The following is a 22,435-nucleotide window of genomic DNA, read 5'->3' as shown; positions in this document are numbered from 1 at the left end:
TTGGAAAGTAAACATGAACCTGGTGGCTCTTTAATCGTGGTGTTAGAAATCTGAGGCAGCCCCCTTGTGGCCATTTATGTTTTGAAGCAATTGTTTCAAACCCATTTAAAAATAGCCATTGTTTAGAGGAGAAATTAATGTTTTCTGATTTAAAATTTCTACTGTGTACTGTTACACTTGCTAAAGGTGTTGATAACACCAACAATCTGTGGTGCCAATACAGGTCAAAAATAGTTTTTGTGTGGTATTGATCTAAGTGGTTGAATTGCCAGGAGCTGCTCTCTAAAGCCTGGCCTACAGTACCAATTCTACATATATACCTGGCTTCAGCACTGGCAGAGGTATGTTATATGAACAGAATTGTACTAGCCCAAATCTGCAGGGTTGTGGTCTGTCACAGGACACTGATCCTCCTTTTCTTTGGAACTGTGTTGCACAGAGGGCTGCATATTCTTTCTAGAGCATCTTGGTTTTTTTTTCTTTAGTTCCTGCCTGTCCCCAGATTCTGTAATGACCTGCAGTCACCTCATCTTTGCTAAATATCTACTCAGTTAAATATTCATGTCTTCCAAGTGCTTAGCTCAACCTTACTTACATAATTTTGACTGTAATCCTTATTGGCACTTGTGGTAACAAGAGCTCAAAACATAAACAGTGGATTGAAGAGAAAAGCTGGGCCATGAAAGGGATGGGAAGAGATGTCAAGACAGAAATGAGAGATGCTAATCCTAAGATGGATGAGACACAACATCGCAAGCACCGAGAAATTCAGAGGGGAAGAGACCTGTGCTTTAAATTTTTATCAGGTGCCTTTTGTGTAGCAACTGGTCAGAGCCAAAAGCAAAGCATGTCTTCCAGTGGCATCACCTCTCCGTAGGGATAAACCACCTCTGGAAGCTGACCTCTGCTTGGAAGAGGCGCTGCCCATCCTCACCGGCACCTCAGTGTTTTCTCTAGTAAGAACAGACCCAAGGTGTCAGTCTGGCTATGACTGACAGCTGGAAGTTTTCAAGCATTCTTTTCCATTTCCGACCATTCCGGCTGCCACTCTGCTCCAGAGGGAGCCCGGCCAGCCCTCTGGAAAACGGGAGAGTACGGATCACAGTCATCCCCGCCGCCGGGCGCTGCGCGGGTAATGGAAACACCCGGCAGTGCAGCGCCGGAGCCCCACGGCACGCCCGACCCGCGGGCACTGTGGCATCAGCCCGCCCAGCGGCGGTGCGCAACGGCCCCGGCCCGGCCCCGGCGCTAACCGCCCTCCCGTTGCGGCAGGACTTGCCCGCGGCTGCCGCTAGCCAATGAGGGCGGTCGCTGCCGGTGACGTTGCAGAAGGTTAGCTGCCGGGAAAGTTTGAAATTTCAGCGGGCGGAGCCGCGCGGGGCGGGCGGTAGCATGGCTGAACCGGGGTCGGAGCTGCCGGAGAGCGCGGAGGCGGCGGGGCCCCAGGACGGCGGTCAGGCCCCGCTGCCGGCCGGGAGCAGCGCTGGACCGCAGGAGCGCGCCGAGAAGGCGAAGCCAGGTAGGGGGGGTCCCCGTCCCGGGCGGCCGCCCCGCGGGGGGGAAGAGCGCGGGGCTGCCTACGGCCGGGCGTGCCCCGGGGCCGCCGCCGGCGGCCGCTTCCCCGCCTGGCTACCCGGGGAAGTGCTGAGGGGCCGGTGTGGGGCAGGAGCCGCCCGTGGGGCTGCGGCCGTCCCGGGTCGGGAAGGGAGAGGCGAGCCGCGGCAGGGCCGCTGGCACCGTCCGCCCCGCCTTAGGGCAGCGGAGGCAGGGACGCGCGGTTTGCCCGGGGCGGCTCTGCGGCTGCGGGAGCCGACGCTGGAGCCTGCTGCAGAGGGGCGAGAGGCTGTTAGATCGGGCCAGGTTGCCCGGAGCTGCTCCGGCCGGGGCTTGAATACCTCCAAGGGTAGAAATTGCACGACTTCCCCGGGCGACCTGTCCCGCTGCTTGGCCGCCCTAATGGGGAAAACGTTTCTTGTATCCGGTCAGCCCCCGTACAGGTGCCGGTACGGAGGCTGCAGTGCCCAGGGCTGTCCCCAGGCAGCGGCGCAGCGCTCCCCGGTTCGTAAGGCTGCTGGTGGGTGGAGTGGGGACAGGGTTAGAAATGGTGCCCTGCAAGAGGATGTAGGAATGTTTTTGGAAATAAACATTTTTTCCCCCCTTTTGATTATGATCTTATGGTGTGCGTCTTAGGTGCATGTCTCAGGCATCTAAATTAGTATTCAGGAACATGTATGTGTTTGAAATACTGACAGAGGAAAAATGCTTTCCTGGAAGTGACTCCATTGTCCTCTGCCTTAGTAGCACAATATTGGAATAGTGGTGCTTTTGGTATCTATTGAGTGTCATTGCTTACCCTTGGTTTACTGCAGTTATCTCTAATATTTTCTGAACTTATGGATGACCAGGCCTGAGAGACACTGTCAGACCAACAGTGACTGAGTTCGCTCAGTTTGTAGTGAGAACACAAGTGGAGACACTTTAAGACTTCCAAAGGGGTGTTATCGTCGTATTGAGTCCTTCAAAGTAAAGATTCAGCCAATGTCCATTTAAGCAGGCTAGAAATGACAATGCTGTGTCCCTTCTGTATAAATATGTTGCTATGTTGCTTGGAATTTCCATTGAGACTTCAGATGTGGAGACTCTGTTATTTGTTAGTTTATTAAAATACAGGAAGAATTTTTGTACTGAAGAACAGGAAAAGACATGAGAAAAGGAAAAGGTAAATGTGAAAATGCATCTTTAGTTGAGACTAGCATCTGCAGTTTTATCATACATCTTATATTTTGCTCTGCTCAGAGCAATTCTGCGCATTATTTTGGATCAGTTGTGTGAGAGATCAGCTGATTTTATACATGTTCGAAAGTCATTTGGATTATTGCTTGATATCATGCCTTGTTAGTGTGCTGTCTGCATCATCCAGACCTAATATGTACAGGAATGGGTAATTACCTAAAGGATTTCAGATCTTACACATAGAACAAAGTAAATTGGCATGTAACTGCAGCCAAGGGGAGGTGGCAGATCTTCTTGTGGGACAGGGCAAATATTCTGAAGAGACCAAGTAACTAAGTTAGTCTCTTCACCAAGGATAATTTAAGATCTGCTGTAGAAAGCAGGTTCATGATAGATCTTGGGCTGAACAGGAATTCTTTGGCAGTAGAAAAGTGAGTGATGATTGCATTGAACTGACAGTTTGTGGGGTTTGCTTTCCTCCCATTCCTCTCCCCAGATCTGCTCCAGGAAGATGATCCCTGTAGTGATTACGGCAGTCGTGACAAACCAGGGACAGCTTTAGGAAGGACTGTGCCAGATGGGAACGTGCTTTTTCCAGATATTTTTCACACTGATCACCTTTTGTTTTACGAGCGATTTAAAGCTTACCAGGATTACATCTTGGGTAAGTAATTTCTTAGTAGAAAAATAACATGTAGTCAGGTTTCTTGTAGTGACTCTTTAAATCATCCAGTTTAATTGGAGTCAATTCCCTGTTAAACTATGAGATGCTCTTAATAACAGTGACTAGAAAAGATGTAGTGTACTGCCATCACTTATGCTGTAACCTCAGCTGCTCTAGCTAGTGGACCAGGAGGCAATTATTTTAATATAAGTAAATAGAATCTGAATGATTGAAAGAAAAAGGTGGGATTCTGTGCCTTGTTTTAACTGTTCTTCATAGAACTTTTTTGTGTCTGGTAAGACTGTTTAAGATAAGGCACAGGTTAGCTGTTTAATACTGCTGGAAGGTTGAATACTGGATCTCTTCTTCCAGAGAAGCACAAAACAGATGACTCTCCAGATCTCTAAGTACTGAGAGAGACAGCAAAAATGCTGGCAGTTATGAGCAGAAGAGAATGTAGTCCAACTTTAGCTGTGGTAGAGGAACATTTCAACTGTGGTAACTCTCATTTTCCAATGATCTGGAGGACTTTTCTTTTCTTGCATAACTGTACTGTCTTCAATTTCTTTTTAGCTGACTGCAAAGCTTCTGAGGTGAAAGAATTCACAGCTGAGTACCTGGAGAAGGTCCTTGAACCATCTGGATGGCAGGCAGTCTGGCGCACTAATGTGTTTGAGGTCCTTGTTGAGGTAAATGGAATGCAGTTCTTCAGGCATTTGTCTCCAATTAACATAATTTACCTCTGTAACAGGTCATTTATGAAGTTTATGAGCTGGTAAAGATAGTAACATTTTCATATCTAATTGTTAGTGATGACTAGAGCAATAGGAATTTCTTTCTAAGGAAGCCTTGTTCCAAAACACCGTGTGTCTTGTGCGCTGGTGTGCTTCCTTCACCCAGAACCATGGGGTTGGAGTCTGTGATGTGATACTTGCATGAAATGCCACCATTGCAGTGAGGCACAACTGCTCAGAACCAGCTCTTTAGGGCTACAGCACATTACAATGTTGGAAAGCCAAGCACCAAGTAGACTTTCTGTTTTTGGCTTTTTCATTTTTCAACCTTCGTATTTGCCCATCTACCATTTAAAAATTCTGCTGTTGACTTACAGCATTGTCAGTGAGGCAGGTGAATTTCATTTTCTCTGAGACTCTCATAAAGTGGTGTTCATATCTTGAAAATAAGAGAGATTTGGTTCTGTTCAGTCGATACTATCAGCCTGTCATTTGTGGTCTTTTGGACTTTGAATTGTTAGCAGGGTGCAAAGCGCATGATTATTGTGTTTGTGAGATTGGTTCATTGGTGCTATAGCAAAAGTTTATACAACATTTACTTATGCTTTCTATGTGCTAGGGCACTGCACAGTCACTTGGCTTTACTTGAGTTTCTCTAGAACTGGGAAAATGATTTTTTCAACCAAAAGTGGTAATATAGAGCCTATATAACTTTACCTATGTGCAGGTTATGTAGCAAAAACATCTCACGTGCTAATTTCAGGGACACTCTCTCTGAAGTCTGAGTAATTTGGTGGGAGGACAGTACCTAAATAAAAGCAATGTCTTCAATGGGCTCCTTGCTTGAAATGGGAAGGAGGGACGCCAAGTTAGTGCAAGTGAACCATGAGGTAGAAGTCTGTGGGCAAAGAGGGATTAAGTACTTGGTCCAGAGCTGGCTGTTGTAATGTAGTCTTTTCAAATATCAGGCTCTGATCATTTGTCAGGTTTTTTTATCGGAAGAAATTCTTCCTTCTAACCCACCTTGGTACTAATCATAGCTCTTCTGCATTGCATACTCCTGTCATAGGCCCACTGAAGATTTCTGGTTTGGGATACTCCTTTTCTAGGTCTCCCAATGTCAAACTCGTATGTCTTTGTCCAAACCTTAGATGTTCGGACTTGGAGTTTCATTACATGTTTGAAGAGGGCAAAACTTTATACCCCCTCAGCTTTTTAGCCCAATTAGTGACAAAATGGTTTTCAGTGGCTCAGACTACCTCTTTGGATTGTTTGTGTCTTGTGGGCACTTTGAAAAATGAGCCCTGAAGGATTCCCTGAGAACTGTAAGGTATTGATTTATCTGAGGATGCTGCTTTTGCATGTTTCTTAACAAAACAAATAAACAAAACAGGGAAGCAACTTACTCGCTTTGTATGAGTATTATGAGGGATTTGAGTGAAGTTTTGAATGAGGAAAAGACTCTACATGCGTGGTTCTGAGAAGCTTAATTCTGGGGTCGTCACTTCAGCTGAATAGATTGCCTTTGCTGTACTATGCAACATGCACTGGTTTGTGTGGGTCAACTGGCACTTGCAGTATGGCCTGCTGACTTATGCACATCATGTTAGCCTTCCTCAGCTGTGTCTAAGGTTCTGCTTAGAGAAATCTTAAAAACTATTTGTTCCAACAGGTTGTTGATGTGGAGTACTCAGCTCTGAAAGCAGTTGTGCAACTCAGTGAGCCTTTCCTGTGTGAGTCACGGGTTAGCACCTTTACCATGGAGTGCATGCAGGAACTCTTGGAGCTGAAGGAGCGTCAGATACCACTGCAGGAGTTGTGGGTTGTGTATGATGAGTCGGGAGAGTTTGATCAGACAGCACTAGCTGTAGAGCATGTCAGGTAAGAAAATGCTCAAGGTTTAATTTTTGTCTTGAACAATTGTGCTCTGGTAGTACCCAATGGGTGGTGCCTTGAGTTCTTGTCATGCTGGCAGCTCCCCAAGCCAAGCTTTCCCAAGTAAATCTGATGCCTAGTACTATGAGGAGACTGGTCACAAAGAAAATCTGTGGTGTCCTCTGCAGCTACAGGTAATCACACAATCATGAGGTACATTTAGCTGCAGCTTATTGTCAGTCTGCTTTCTGTCTCGAAAGGAGAGGGGGGGAGTCTGTGTTGCTTTCCCTCACTTCTCCACCCCAGATTTTCTTGGGCTGTATCATGTTGCTGGCTCTAGTGCAGTGCTCCTTTCTCTTCTATAACATTTTGGTGGGTTTTTTCCTTCTTTTGTCTCATTTGTCTTTTTTTCTGCATTTCTCCCCTAAATTTGCCCTTTCTTCAGATGTCTCTTTGCATCTTACTTCTATTTTCCTTTCTTCATTATGTCTCTGTGTCTCTTTTCCATCTCCCTCACTTTGATGTACTACATGCTGTTTGAAAGCTATCTACAAATAGGCAGTAGGACTGGATGAAAACACTGAAATGGGAGGAATGACCTTCCTGTCTAGAAAATGGGCTGTGTTTATAAAGGTGCAGGAGGAAAAGAGGAGAGAGTCATTCTGTTGAGCACTGCACAGTAATACAGATCTAAGCTTGAATGATGGAGGTGACGAACTCCTTGTGGAAAAGAAAACTTAGCTGAAGGATGTCTGGCCAAAAGCAAAATACCCAAAAAGTCTCAGGATCTTGAGAGTGTAAGTCTCGTTTTCAAATCCAGCTTTGAGCTGTTCAGTGTCTCTTAATGAAAAGCAGTGGGACTCAGGCTGTTATGAATTTTGAACTTAGAAAAACAAAATAAAACTCTTATGCAGTTAAACAACAGACAAGAAAGAGAACTTCTGTATATACTAAATAGTTTACAGAACAGTAGCACGGAATTGGAGAGAAGTGATGCTTTGAGATGAATTCTCAAATTGATTACAGTCATGTTTCCAGTACTGTTGTCTCTGCTCAGGTAAATGTGGCCTCCCTGCATGTTTAAATGCTTGCTTTGCTTCAAAAGGTTCTTCTACCAGTGCATCTGGAGGACCTGGGACGAGGAGGAGGAGGATGATTTTGATTACTTTGTGCGATGCGTTGAGCCTCGACTGAGATTGTAAGTGTAATGCCTTTGGCACTACGTGACACACAAATAGATTTCAAGGAAAACTGTTCACTAGTAAATCAAAGCAAGTTTGTCCTAGCAGCATTCACTGTCTGATGCTCAAAATTTTGTACGGAAAGAGGGTGCAACTGAGGTTGACAGCTGATTTTTTGAACCCAGTTTTCCCCTGTAATCCTTGACCTTCCATCAGATGGCGCTCCAAATCCAGCTATAGGAAATAGCAGGCGTAGGACTTGTAATCCTAATTAAAGCTAACGTGGTATACTCTGATACCTCTGGGCATAGAATAAGAACGAGAATGGAACTGAATGTGAACAAAAACTTGTAAATTGGTCATGCTGAGAAGGAATATACGTATTTCTTTCCCTAGCAGGATTAGTCGGCATTAGGTTTTCTGAAGATGGGTTTTTAATGCTGTCCAGCCATATGGAACTGAAGCATTGCACAAGAACACAGTCTGGTTATATTTTTGAGGGTGCTAAATAACCAAAGCACACCATAAAACATACCTGGAATGAATAATTGAAAAGTGATTTTTACTGTAGACTTTCCTTGGAGATTTGACATTGTATCTGTTCATTATGTCTTTCATGAAAGAGTGTTATTTTTCAATTCTTTTTCTTTACTTATTATGACTTAGCATCATAAGTATCTGGAAGTTTGTGTCATTCAGATCCAGGTTTGATACTGCTATGATACTAGGGAACTACATCAGTGAATATTTATAACCTACCCTGAAGAGCTGTTTAGAATACATTACATGTGCTAGAATATAAGCATATAGCAAGTGCTTTACAAAGAAAACTACTATCTTTATCCACACTATAAAGGTGGCTCTGGGCCTCTCTTTCAAACAGGACACAAAGTGACATTTGAGGACTCTGATATGCCTGTATTTTTCTGAGATCATACAAGTTATGGGAAGTGTTATATATGGAAATTGTACACGTATCTGAAGTATTTATACTTGTATGCACCAGCAAATAGTTCTTCTGTTGTTGAGTTTTGGACCCTTGTGGAGACTTTACATGGAATGAAACCAGAATGCAATGATGTGCCACTGGATAATGTTTTTATTATATTTTAACACTATGCATGGCCCTACAGACATTTTAGTGAGATTCCAAAATGCTTAAACAGTATCTTCGAGTAGAAAAGTAAATGTTGTTATCCTTTCTTATTTTCCCCATACCATGCCTGATACAAAGCCTGTCCCCCAAGCTACGCTGATATTGGTGCTATCCTATGTTGTGATCCAAGCACTGATGTGTCAGCTCAGAAATAACATTAATCTTCAATGCATGGAAACATGATGCTTTAGACTTTTCAGGTCTCTGGTGTGCACTGTTTTAATGAGAACAGACAGTACCTTTACACTGCCCATTAGTTTGTACTAGTCTTCTGAGGCAATTAAAGCTGTATGAGCTGTTTAACTAAAGCTTGAAAAAACAATTAGTTTTGTGTGCTTTCATGGTGACCAGCTCTAAAATGTAGAGCATGCATTTCAGGGCCAAATTGTGTACAACATTCAGTTTCTGCCAAATATTTTATATTTCTATATTGCTATAAATTCTTCTGCTGTTAATCACGCTGCATTGACTTACTCTGTTGCCTCTGATATCCCCATTGCTAAAATTTTGTGAGGATCTTTGTCTTTCTATACACCCTGTTCATTGGAACTGTATAGATATTGACTGCTTCGACTACAGATATTCTTGCTCTTTGCAACATGCTTTAAGTGCACGCTTTAAAGAATCTCTGAAAGTTGAGGGAACATCTTTGCTCTGATTTCATGTAGCCTCTTGAAGCTATTTACACTGTGTTTAATAAGTTCCCTTGAAAAATGATGCGAGATAATTAAATCTTGTTTTATTTGTATCATTAATTGCTGTCCAGCTTTTTTGTAGTGACCGTGATTGGTCCTACATGATTAGCCCTGGACATCTTGGCACTGTCTAGCTGGCAGATGCCCTCATCTTTCTCACTTTGGCAATGCAACTTTGGGCTGGCATTTTCCGGCCTGCAGTTTCATTTGTAGAAGATACTCTTGGGATGGCGCAAAATTTACTATGCAGTGCCTTCACATCTTCATCTGGTGTTGATAATGCCTGCCTTATTTATTCTGTGCTTTTTTTCAGGTAGTTGTTCAGATTGATGCTAATAGAGACTTCAAATTATAGCATTTTTCTTCTATTTCAGACATGATTTTCTCAGTTTTTCTAGTAACTGCTTAAAAATAGATTTTTATATCTGATTACCCTCTAAATTCTTAGAATTTTTTTAATGTTTATGCCTCTGTTTTAGAGTGAGTTTCTGATAATTGTGTATAATCTTTCAAAGTGGCTGGGCAACTATTTAGAAAGTAATCTTTGTGTCTGTTCAAGCTTTTGGTTTTGCTGCTTTCAAAAACATTGAGCTGTGTTGATATACACTGCAGAGAATTTTGACTAAAGTAGTGATACAGAACTCCTCAGGTTCTCTCCGGGTTTGTATTTGATCTTTTGAAATTGTAAATGCAAAATATACTGACCCCTTGCTCTGAATTGCAGGCATTATGACATCCTTGAACACCGTGTGCCTTCTGGGCTTGTAGCTGATTACCAGAACCTGTTGTCTCAATGTGAAGAGCTTTACAGGAAATTTTTAAATGTGAGGAACAGCATATCAAGCAGTGATTCGGACTCGGAAGTAGAAAACGTCACCATGGTGGAAGGACTAAAATTGTATGAGGAAATAGAGCACTTAAAACAAAAGCTAAAACTAATTGAGAATCCTCTGCTGAGGTACTTGGCGAGTTTGTGCAAGGAGGAGGGCCCTATGGGAAACTCGACATGGACATTTTTTACTGAAGAAAGAACTGATGGCTTTGTTGCTCTTCTTTTAGGTATGTGTTTGCTTACCAAAAATCCAGTGGTCTTCAAGCTAAAGGACAGAGACCAACGGGTACAAAGGTCACTCATGTTGTGTCCTCAATCATGATGGCAAGTCTGCTGCAGTCATTGATAAGGGATAAACTTTGTCCTGAATCTTGTGGTGAAGAACTAGAAATACAGGTACAGTAACAGGCATTGTCTGTCTGCTAATAGATTTTTCTCCTTAAGAAACAATGTGGAAGAGTAAGTTAATTTATCACGTATACTACATTTGCACAGTGTTATTTTTTTGTCAGTTCAAAAAAAGCATTGTCATTTAAACAATAAGTGGCAAGACTAGATGATACAAATAATTTCTTTTCATTCGTGTCTGCTGAATATTCTATACAAGCAGTTTCCTTCCTGTGTGTAGGAAATGAGATAAACCTTCTGTAATAATTCTACAACATGGTAAGGTGTAATACTTATATTTAATGTTGAAATACCTGTATCTTTTGATGTTACTGATAATGATCTAGAGTTTAAAGAAAGAAATGTCATTCTGTTGCTTTAGTTCTGTGTAGGAGATAGATACATTTATTTTCAAGCAGTTATGTTCAGTTTTAGTGAATTTAGACAGGACTTCCCACTTCAGCAGTTAAGAACAGTCTGGATTCCTTGGGCCCAAATGAAATTGCTTGCTGTACTCTGATCAAGTTTATGAATTACAAATGGGCAAAATGGAGCCACAGAGAAGGTCCTGGGTTAACTTGGGCTATCAATTAGATTTTCTGACTTGGCAATTGAAAAATGCTCACTATGCTTACCCTGGAATTTGCTGGGAAGCAATAAATGTGCAATTTTTCTGTGCTATTTGTTATCCTTCAATACAGAATGTCCCAGTAATATTTGTGAAGGATATCAGCCAGCCCTCTTTGGGCAAGGAAAAGGACCATGTGGACCCCATATTTGCCACTGTAATATCTGAACTCTATTTTGGGGTCACTCGCAACAGGAGTGAAGGGTTATGCCCGTGTTCAGACCAGCTCAAATCTAGATGCTGAGTTGTTTGTGGTTTTTATTTTCTTTACCTTCTGTCATCTAATTATTCAGTAATTCTTGGCAAGTCACTTGAGGCACAATTCACATGTTGGCCTGGAACCAAGGCCATATTGAGGTTTGCTTTCCGGTGCATATGCTCTTCAATCTGTCTCTCTGCCCCAGTTTTCTGATGGGGGAATGGACATGACACAAACATCAAAGGAATGTTTTAAAGCTGTTTTTGTCCAGTGAGTGCTATGATTCTTGAATTCAAAGTAGAAATTGTGTATTATTTGTGCCATTACAAAGGGTTTCTTTTAAGCAAAACCAGCAACATTTAATTGAAAAGCAAGCTTTAAGGGAATAAATCCATCCATTTTTGTAGCATTCTTCAGGAGCTGATTATATTGTTTGTCTTTTACAGTTTCACAATGATCCACTGGCAGCTGTAAATGCCTGTTACGAAGGAGATACAGTCATCATCTGTCCTGGTCATTATGTTGTAGATGGCGTGTTCTGCATTGCTGATTCAGTTGAACTAGAAGGTAGAGGTTTGCTAGCATAAAGGTGTCCCCCCCCAAAAAAAAAAGTAAACAGTGGGTGTCTTAAACTAGCTCTGCATAAGGGTTTACTTTTTGCAGAGTTTGGGAGGAGCATTTGCTCTTTTCTTCAAAGTGTTCCTATTTCTGCTTTTAGAGCCATGTCAAATGCAGGATGGAGTAAGCTTTTTCATTAGCCATAGTTACTTTGCAAATAAACTGCAAATTTTGCTGATTAATAGCAAATTCATCATTTCCTCCTAGTTATTTTTTATCTATATAATATATCCCAATTATATAGATAATAGGATTCAACAGAAACATGATTTTTATTTTCGTATTTTTACATCTACGAAGCACAAAAGTCATTCTGAGAGGCTTCAGTTTTTAAAGCCAGTACCTTAAGAGTACTTGAGAGGTATCCTGGTTCTTTGCATGTCTTGATCTGCTTCAGACTCTTGAGACACACTACCAGTATAGCACCGGTGAATACAGAGGGAGAGAGCCAAGTGCTATTAGAATGTAGTTTATGGCACTTACTGCATGTCAGCGATGTGTGTAGGGGCACCAGTGTGAATCTGCGTTGTGAAGTGCATGAGTAGAGGAGGGAGCTGTTGATTTAACATATGTATTTATTCTGTAGGAACAGACACAGCATATGTGATTCCATTTTTCTTGCAAAATATTTGTGTTTGAAATACTTCTGCCTTATCTAGGATATGTTGCTATTTCTTCCTCACAATTCTTGATTTCTCAGTGTGATTCCTCTGCTTTAGGCATGCATGCTGTTGCAAGGTAATAGTCTGTGTATCACTGGGGCTTGTGCAGCTGTTCAGATGCTTATTTAGCTGCATTTTTATCTTGTCAAACCTTCTTAATGGGAAGTAGGCTGAGAGTTTAATTTCCTGCTGTTCTGGACTTTATTTTTCTTGCCCTTGTTTTATGAGTGTCACTTTCTTTCTCACCCTTCTCTTCTGTATATATGCATATATATATAGAGATATGCATCCTGATAGACAATGCACCTGCAGGATAAAGGACCTCAAAGTGCTTTATTTATTTGCAAGAATGACATTGTTTTAAAATTGTGTATTTATAACAATTGTTTTCCTAGCTTTGAGGAAAGAGTAATATAAATGGTGCAATAGCACACCTATTAAAGGATGAGCTGCTCTATTTTAAGGAGCAAGGCATATAAATATGTATCTTCAGTATGATCCACTCTCTGAATAATGAATATGTGTTGGCATATTTAATCTTCTTATAGGGACTCCTGTTAGAGAAGTTTTTATAGCAGTAGCAGCAGCCAAAATCATTTGAAGTAAGAGCATCAAGAAAAATTTTGCTGGTGCTAATCTGAGCAGCTGGCTGTTTTGGTGGCTTTCTTGGGATGAAGAGGTGACTCATTAAAGATATAATGTCACTTTGCTTAGTAGAGCTTTTCTTTTTTTCCAGCCACTGTGCAAGTCAATACTGAGGTTGAAAGTATGAGGATTAGTAAGTCAGGGATAAACAAAAACTTACAAGGACTAAATAATGTTAAAGGAATAGCAGCTGCAGGAAATCATGGTAAAGATAACTTCTAAACACTTGACAAAAACATGTAGCAAAGGCACCTAAGAACTTCCCTTCTGCTTGTACAACAGTTGTTCAAGCTGAATGGGAACCTGTAGCATCAGCCTGTGTAATATCTGTGATCAGTGTTACTGGATGACATTTGCCTTTAGTTCTCGAATACTTAGCTTACAGGCAGGGCATACAGCTGTGACCACATTGCATATTGAACACCACTTGACAGCAGGTGAATCTTTACTTCTCTATTCCTTGTCTTGTCACTGGCTGCCTCCTTACTATAAGAGCTGCTGCTTTAGAGGTGAAGTGTAAAGCAAGATAAAAGTATGATTAGAAAAACTACAGGTAGTCTGTAGGACAATTATTCCTAAAACTCTTGCCTTGGATAATAACCTCTTTCTGTAGTCGTGTGAAGTTAACCTAGATCTGCTGTTTGCTGTCCCGTGGTGCTCTCTTTTTACGTACTGGAAGTAAACTGCCCCATGCCACCTCCTCCCCAGGGATGACCATAAATAAGTAGCAGTGGGAAAAGATTTCTAGATAGTATGGTGTGTTGAAGTACCAATCACTTTGCATTAGATCCGCTGTCTTTAAAATTTTCTGCCAAGTCTTGTTCAAAGTTGGGTGGGTTTTTCTTTTTTTTAACCTTTCTACTTGCACATTATGGTATTTATTTATGTACTTGGTTAAAAGCTAGCATCCTGCTCAGGCGCTTCTTATCTGAGTTTGTGTGTGCCTTCAGAGGAGGATAGGACTCATGCTGCTTTAATAGACATTGCATTATTGCTTTCCTTATCATGATTCTTGTCAGTGACAAGCAATAAAAGCTTTACATGCTCATAAATTTCTCTGTAAGTGGTTGAATGCTGACAGCTGTGGATGGCTTAGTATATCAATGTTGGCATATGCTTGTGAAAGTTTCTTTTTAATCTGAATTAATCTGGAAGCCCATGTAAAATAGAAACATTAAATTTTGACCCAAGTTTCATTTAAATAGGGAAGTTGGATGAATCTTACAAACAACATCAAGTCCCCCACACTTGCTTCCTTGTGTTGTGGTGACTACTTTTTCCCTGTGCTCTTTGGAACCTCTGTCTGCTCTAGCGAACTTCTGTACTTTGAAAGCAGGCTGCAGGTGCCTGTGTGTCCTTGTTTTTACTGCATCTCCCTGCTCTGTTGTAACTTTTGGGAGTGAGAACTTTGGCCTTGGCAAATGTGGGCTCAGTTACCCTTTTGTTCAACTGTCTAAATAACTTTGCATTTTATCAAGTGTCATTCAAATAAGGTAACTTTTAAGTTCGGTTTTGAGTGCCTGGACCTTGGTACAGAGGGGATGTAAGGTATAGCCTGGCCACTGGGTGGAAAATCCTATTCAGGATATTAGACCTCAAGTTTTAAACCTCCATATTTAATTTAAATGTCTGTTATGTACTGAGCACTTAACTGTTACCAGTTATTAATCGAACTTGCATCTTTCACCTCTGCTTTAAGGCTATGGCCTACCAGATGATATTGTGATAGAAAAACGAGGGAAAGGAGACAACTTTGTTGACTGTACAGGAGCCAATATAAGGATCTCCAGTTTGAAGTTAGTGCAACATGATGCTGTGGAGGGGATTTTAAGTAAGTATAAAAGCATCTTGACCTTTTTGTGAATCTTTTTTAATTTACTGTTAGAATTAAAGCTGGGATCCAGTGTTAGAGTTTGCTAGTTTTAACAAAATATTGTGGAGAGGAGCCCTACAGGTAAAAATATCAAGGCTTCCCCCCCCCTTTTTTTTTTACTTGCTTATAATGTGCACATCAAAATAACTTCACTCTTTGTACTTTCAAGCTATTGTGGCTCTTGTGTTTTATACTTGGATAAGATCATTTGAGTTGATTATTTTTTCTGCTGTTAAGGTAACCTGACTGACTGCTGCACAGCCTATGTCAGGCTACCTGGAAAAGGAGATAATTCCTCTTTCCACGAAAGAATCCCCATGGCAATGCTCAGCTGTAGCTGAACCAAGCCAGGTCTCCACTGAGGAATGGCATACGCTGTAGAAGTACTGTAGAACTTTGCTGACAGTGCAGCCAGACTGAGGCTCCAATAATCCTAAATTGTATCCGATAAATTTATTGGCCGTGGCCTTCTGTCTTTGCAGAAGGTGCCAATTAATACTTTGTCTCAACATACATTTGATTTTAAACATGTTAAAATGTTTATTAACACCTGCATATATGTATTTAATATCTTATTAATTCAAAAGTCTCTTAGGAATGTAATGAATAGTTGTTTTCACTTTCAATAAAGTGCCAAAAAACCTCTAAGACAAAATTTTGACTAGTGCTCCCTTGCAGGAGTGTTCCTGCTTATACTAGAAAAATAGCATGAGTTCAAACCACACATGAGCAAATCGGTAAAATTAACCTGAAGTGGATAAAATTAAAATAGTAACTTTTTCATGCTGCAAAAATGCTACAAGCTCATCTATCTGTAGGAGGGGTTTGCCTTTGCATAACTGATTTATTTAACAATATTTGCTTTCTGTGTATGTAGATGTCCATCATGGGAAAACCACCCTGGAGAATTGTGTGTTACAATGTGAAACTACAGGCATAACAATACGAACATCAGCTGAGCTATTAATGAAAAACTCAGATCTGTATGGTGCCAAGGTACAAACAAATTCTTAACTCTGGCTTATTTCCTAAATTAAAATAAAGGTTTCTACTTGGGAATAATACAGTCAGTAACAGGCTGACTTCTGTTGTTCTTGAGAGAACCTTTACACATTCATTTTGGACAGCTACATGTTATTGGGTTTAAGAGATTGGTCCCAGGATCTTGTAGCCTGCAGTAGTATCTAGTGAAGTGTCTCATGCTGATTGGGGCGTGATAATACGACAATGATGTAGTAACAGGGGACATCTGTGAAATAATTGTGCTGAGTTGCTGGACTGATTCATGTCCTACAATACTTTTAAAGTGATTTTCTATTTTCTCTGCCCATAAATGATTTTCTCACTAAACCTTGCATTTGTTACGCAAATGAAATGCCTTTTTGGACATTTGTCCATTGATTCTTACAAAAGGATGATAAACACAGAATTGAACTGTGATTAGGACGTTTTGAAGAACGATGGGGCTTTGAGTGTTGAGGTGGATGACTAAAGAACAAGAAAGTAATGCAAGACTGTGCAGTTACTCTTTACTAGAGCTTCTGGTAAAGACCGGTGGCAATAATATTATCCATGGGGCCTCAGCTGTGGGTATAGCTGCTTGAGTTGATAAACAAAGTCATGAAGCTGGAGTGGTAGCACAATTTTGCATTGTGCAAACTGGTAGATGAACACAAAGATCTGCAATGGAGTTGTCAAGTTAAATTGGAAATGTGCCTGAACTATTTGTCAACTGCCATCAATTTTATCTTGTAGGGTGCTGGTGTGGAAATATATCCAGGTAGTACATGCACCCTGTTAGACAATGGCATACATCACTGCAAGGAGGGAATACTTATAAAGGTCAGTTCAAGGCAGAATTTTGTTGTTTTTCAAAAGCTTATGGCTACTAGAATTAATGCAATTAATTTGTGTTTAGGTTGGCTTATAACCTTGTTGCCTTAAGGAAGAACCTTTGTTGCCTTGGGTTGGTCCACTAAAGCAGTATACTTGTTTTATTTCTTATCTGCCAGAAAGAAAATGTCTTTTGCAATGTCACTTGCATAGGCAATTAATAAAATTCTAGCCAATACGTAGTACTGATTCTACCTAAAACTGAAATATTTTGCATCCCTTTAGCTGGACATAACATGATGGATTTCCATTTCTTTGCTGTAGAACTTTTTAGATGAACATTATGACATGCCCAAGATAACCATGGTCAATAATATGATCCATAATAATGAAGGATATGGTGTAGTCCTGGTTAGACCAACAATGCCCTCTGATGTAAAGGATCCTTCAGCAGACAGAACAAAAGGTATTTTTCTCTTCCTAGAAGAAATTCCTAAAACAAGTAAATCTAGTATACCCAGGTTTTTGGATTTGATAATTCATAATCAAGTCTCTTAAATTTTCTAGTAATGTCTAGATTGATTTAGCTGAAATAAATATTCATAACTATCAAAACACTGAAATTTCCTAAAGAATGAACTTGTTGCAGAGAAATACTGTGAATGCCTGTGCTTCATGGTGTGTGTGCACTTCCATTGTGAAGTCCTTACGTACCTGATCTGCGTTCCCTACTAAGCAGAGCCTGTATGACTGATGGCCTCCTTGGGTCATGCAGAAACAAGAGTGCGACCAGCAAGAAAGCAGATATGGCTTCTCTTACAGCTTTTCTGGTTCATGATAATTCTCTGCTCATTTTTTCTTTTGTGCATTAGAGCTGAGATGTGCTCCCAGCACAGAATTTTTTTCTCTGCACTAAGTAAAATGTGACAACTGTATTTCTCATATTATGTCTTATTCAAGAAGAACTGTCACTAAGTGCAATGTGTAAACCCACTGTAATTTTCTCTAATATCACTATTACTTGGCAACTTAAAGTCTTCTCAAGAAGAAACCTTTTCCTTAAGCATCTTACACTGTATTTTGAATATGTGGCTGTCACTGAGTAGTCATCCAAAAAGTGAGTGGGATGAGGTAGAAAATGTTAAGCTTGAAGAAAATTTAATTCCTGGAGTCTCAAATGATTTGGCTGTTTTGCATGATTGTTGATGACATTCTTATTGTTTCCTGACTTAGGGAATACACAGCCTACCCAGGCAGGTGATGGGACGGCCTGCTTAGAGGGCTTCAGGCAAGAACAACTACCTGAATGTGTAACTGATGAGTTGGAGCTTTATGAGCAAGCTGAGGTTTCTGAACAAACTGAAGGCAATTATGAAATTGCAAATGAACTCGGGGCTACTTCTGCAAAGAAGAGCCAGATGCACAAGAAAAGACTGAGTGAACTGGGAATCACAGAAGCTGATGACAACTTAATGTCACAAGAAATGTTTGTTTCTATTGTGGGCAATCAGTTCAAATGGAATGGGAAAGGAAGTTTTGGTACCTTTGTTTTCTGACTGTCCTGACTCCTAATGGAATTGCAATAAGAGATTTGCACAAGCTATTATTTTTACTGCTGCTTTCCAAGGAGTTCACCTTTTCCATTAGCCTTCCATAATGTTACTAAAATGTGACAAATATTTATTAATAGTATATATATTGCATGTGGAAACTTTGCTTCCTTGCTGCAAATATGGATAACATCATAGAAAACAGAACTCTAGCATGGAGACTGTGCATATATTCTGCTAATCTACGTGCTGCTGCTTTGCTAGCTCTCTGATTAATTTTTTAAAGGTATTTATTTAACTTCTCATTGTAAAGAAAATCTTCAAAGAAAGAAAATATAGATAGGACTTATCATGGAAGAGTGGAAAACAAATGTGCAGCACTTAGTGGTACATCTTCCTCCATTTTTTTAAGTGTCATTAGTCTGCAGCTGACTGCTGTAAGAGATTGACATACTTTAGTTTTTTACATTGAACAGAAGCTAGTGGAATTCTCTTCCTTAAGAATGTCGTGATTGGCTGCCACATTTCATACTTGAAGGATTTTCTAGAAAACTTAATATTTGGAAGTGTAGCATCATTCAGTCTTCTGTGTCTTTCTGTGCCCAGCTGTTTACTTCAACAGCTACCAGTGCCTGTGTACCTTTTCCTTAAGGAAGGCAGCATCTAACTAAACTCCATTAATCTGAATAGAGGGAAATCAAAATAGATGTCTGTCTTAGTGGTATTCATACCGTACCTTTCAGTGCATTATTCTAAAAACTTTAAAACCATATGCCACTTGTAGCAGTTTTGGAAATGAATGGAAAATTTTAAAAATTACTTTCCACTGCAATTTTATCATCCCGCAACTGTGGAACATTCAGTAAAACAAAGGCACTTCAGTGGCTTACTGTTGCACATTACTAGTTTTTACTTGAGGGAAAAACTGGAAGGACTTGCCTGATTGAGGACTCTTCCTTCTCAGTGCCTCTCTGATTTTTAGTTACAAATACAGATGCCTTCTTCAAACTTTTCTACTGTCTTCAAGAGTTGTAGGTCAGTTTTTGAACTGGTGTGTGAAATGTATGTGGGAACATACTAACTCCTGAGTGATTCAGGATGTCCTATGAAACAGAATCAAATATAGTGTTAAGAAGGGAAAAGCATGTTGCCAGCGAATTGACTTTGGGATAATTTCTGAAAGTAGCTTAGCAGGTGTATGCCTTGACTAGAAATGAATGCATTGCCTAGAAGTGGATGTAAATAGTCTGATGCAGATTTTTCACTCAAGCTATTCTTAAATTGAGATGACAATCAAAATTCACTTCAGTACATGATTCATTTTAGTGTGAGCAGCTGATAGAAAGGAAAAGAGAAAGATGTAATTTACAAGCATTTTCTTCTAGTATGTGCACTACAGAATTCATTGCAGCTTTCCTAGCCCACTGCTTCTGGTTTTATTCTTCTCAGGACACTTCGGGATGAAACTTTGCATTTTGATGAACATAAACACCATAGCAGTATCTCACTATGCACAAACCCATAAATGTTTGCCACTTAGTGACTTTAAAGAAATACTTGAGTCAAGTGAAAGGCTAATGCTAAGACTGGCAGTAGTTTAGTATCTTGAGCTATTCATCAGGCCACATGTCATGTTTCATGCTTTGATGTTATGCCTTTATTTCCCAAGTGTAATCCTTATTAAAGGACTGGGGCTAAAAACTAATTTTGTGGTTCTTTCCTCTCATCTTTTCAAAACCGTAATTCTCCTGAGTGAGCTGCCTTCGTGTTGTGTAGGTAGCATTTCTTTCCCTTGCACTTAATTTTAAGCCTGGCTTATCTCTTGACAGCCTCTTACCTCCCTTTTCTAAAATTCAGCTTTACATTTATAAATATACCAATAAAAATGTAACTCTTCTGCTTTCAATACCAGCACAGTTTCGCCTGTTCCTGTGCCAAATGCCACTGGTGATTCTATTGTGCAGGTTGTCAGTAGGTCAAGGAGCAAAATGTGAAAAGATGAGGCTGCTAGTGCAACCTCCAGCCATTTCATTTGTGCAGGAATTGTATGATAAAGGTGGTTAAATTCTTGATGACACTTGAGCCTCAGGGGACTAAGCTTTGAATGGAGCCTTCTCATCTCAGAGTTTTGTCCTTCCAATCACTTATGTCACTGATAAGTGTAAGTTTCTTTATTTTGCAGCTTTAATTTCCCTTAGAAGTGCAGAAGAAGAAATGGTTAAATAGAAAGGGAAAGAACCATTGCCTAACACAAGGTTTGTACACTCAGCATGGAGCAATGCATTTTGTCGGCGGATTATATATTTGAAATTATAAATTCAGTTTATCCTCTGTAAATATTTTTCTTAAATTTTTTCCTTACATTTTTAAATTTTATTAAATTTCTTAATTTTTTCTTAATGGTATTTGATGTTATAGCAAAGTCTGATCTACTCTCTTCTCTGTCAATGTTTCCTGCCTCCTAAATGAGAAACTAATTCCAGAATGCTTTCTTGTGTATCTGTCTAACAAAAGTTGGTGAAAACATTTAGTTTCAAGAAATGTTTAAGCAGCTGCAAAATAACTTATCCCAGCATGAGATTTCCCCATCCTGTGTATCTAGCCTGTTGTTCTTGGACTTACTACATTTTACGCTTATTAAATGTGCAATTAAGCCCCATGGCTTACCTAGTTGGTCCTGGCCCCATTTTATTGTTTGGCCTTTCCACTATTTATTCTGTTCTCAAATCTTGGCAACCTTGAGCTTTGTCTTTAACCTTTTCCCTGTTCCTTCATGTCTTTACTGAGTAGATAAATTACTGCCATACAAATATTTCCAGGAGGAATAAGCTGCATGCAGCATGTCTTGTTCCAGCTTATCATACCTGAACCCTGTAAGTAATGCATGACAAATTGTATTAATCTCACCTTTCTGAGAGCAAATTGGATCTATAGTCCTGTTTTCTGAATGCACTTTTCTTAAAAGATTCCTAGACAACACAGATTCTGGTAATCAAGCACTGATATTTACATGTCTTCATTTAGGTTAATAAAAAAGATACATTCTAGGCAAAAGATTTTACAAAGGTAGCTGTGAGCCTAAAGTATACGAAACAGCTTTTGAGGCAAATCAGTTGAGTTGGAGCTTCTAGTTTAAAACTCAGTAAATGATGAATTAGACAAAGCAAAATTAATAACTGGCTATATATTATCTCAACTTTAAACACTATTTTAAAAAATTCACTTTTTCATGAAAAAACACATGGGCAGTAAAGCTAAAGTGCTGCAAGCTTTGGCATAACTTTTAGCTCACCAGTCACCTTTTTCTTTTTTTCATAAAACATTTATTAGTTATGTTAAACTGAAGAGCTGCTACAGTATAAATTATTTTATATTGGGAGGAACTTTATTGGTGTAAGGGAAGATATGACAGACTCTGAATTTGCATTAGTGGAGGAAAAAGTCCTAGAATACCTCATAAGCAGTAGAGAAATTGAAAATGTTCTTTGCTATAGTGATAGACTTTCCCGTGATTTTTCCCTGGGAATGGCATACAATGGCTCAATGCCCCATGCCTACGCTTGCCCAATGGGAACGTATCGCTGCAGTACATGTAGATGCAGGGCTGTCACTGGAGAAGTCCACAGAGGCTGGGGTTTAGCCATGCCTTTCACCTCCTGTCATAGTGCTGTTGGCACCTTGCGTAGGTGCAACGTCGCGTAGGTGCAAGGGGTTGTTCTGTGGCTGTGACCCCACCTGGCACTGCCTCAGAAGGCCCAGGGACCTGCTGGTGTGCTTGCCTGCTTGGCTGGGCTCTTGTGGGCTTTTGTGGTGAGCAAGCTTGTGTTTTAATGACTAGATCACACAGAGATGCTTGTAGTCAGGCAAGAAGATGAAGGCCAGGGCACCAGGGAACAGGGAGACATGTTTGAAGTGCCAACTTGACAAGCAATGCTACGCTACCTTGTGTAGCAGCTAGGTTGTTTGTTAAGTCATCCCCTAACTAGTCAGAAAATTACATCATTGTTCTTCAAAAGTGTTGTTACTTTAATTTTAAATCTTCCTGCCTTTGTGGACAACCAGCCACTGATGCAGCAGAGGCAGAGAGGCAGCCCCGTCCTCCCCCCAACACTGAGGCTGTCCCTGGAGCTTGTGGAGAGTTACAGCAGGAGGAAACCCCTCATCATGAAT

At 40.4% G+C, this 22,435-nt stretch overlaps 1 protein-coding gene across 1 annotated transcript; it reads left to right on the top strand.

The window, feature by feature from the left end:
- The first annotated feature begins 1,351 nt into the window (after window positions 1–1,351).
- On the top strand, window positions 1,352–19,970 carry SHCBP1 (SHC binding and spindle associated 1). The gene is made up of 13 exons (XM_075766075.1): window positions 1,352–1,519; window positions 3,230–3,397; window positions 3,971–4,086; window positions 5,804–6,012; window positions 7,112–7,204; window positions 9,763–9,996; window positions 10,098–10,266; window positions 11,531–11,651; window positions 14,709–14,840; window positions 15,760–15,878; window positions 16,638–16,724; window positions 17,040–17,181; window positions 17,949–19,970. The coding sequence occupies exons 1-13, from the start codon at window positions 1,393–1,395 to the stop codon at window positions 18,269–18,271; spliced, it is 2,040 nt and encodes a 679-aa protein (XP_075622190.1). The 5' UTR covers window positions 1,352–1,392; the 3' UTR covers window positions 18,272–19,970.
- Window positions 19,971–22,435: the final 2,465 nt, after the last annotated feature.

The sequence above is a fragment of the Balearica regulorum genome, chromosome 13, assembly GCF_011004875.1.
Source record: "Balearica regulorum gibbericeps isolate bBalReg1 chromosome 13, bBalReg1.pri, whole genome shotgun sequence".
NCBI lineage: Eukaryota > Metazoa > Chordata > Aves > Gruiformes > Gruidae > Balearica > Balearica regulorum.
The sequence above is the reverse complement of the archived record's forward strand: the minus strand, read 5'-3'. Positions and strand labels throughout refer to the sequence as shown.

Excerpts from the sequence above, each read along its gene's own strand:
- SHCBP1 (XM_075766075.1), top strand. The coding sequence starts at position 1,393 with ATGGCTGAACCGGGGTCGGAGCTGCCGGAGAGCGCGGAGGCGGCGGGG. Across the intron at positions 10,267-11,530 it reads GTGAAGAACTAGAAATACAG|TTTCACAATGATCCACTGGC; the intron begins GTACAGTAACAG and ends TGTCTTTTACAG. Across the intron at positions 14,841-15,759 it reads TGCTGTGGAGGGGATTTTAA|ATGTCCATCATGGGAAAACC; the intron begins GTAAGTATAAAA and ends CTGTGTATGTAG.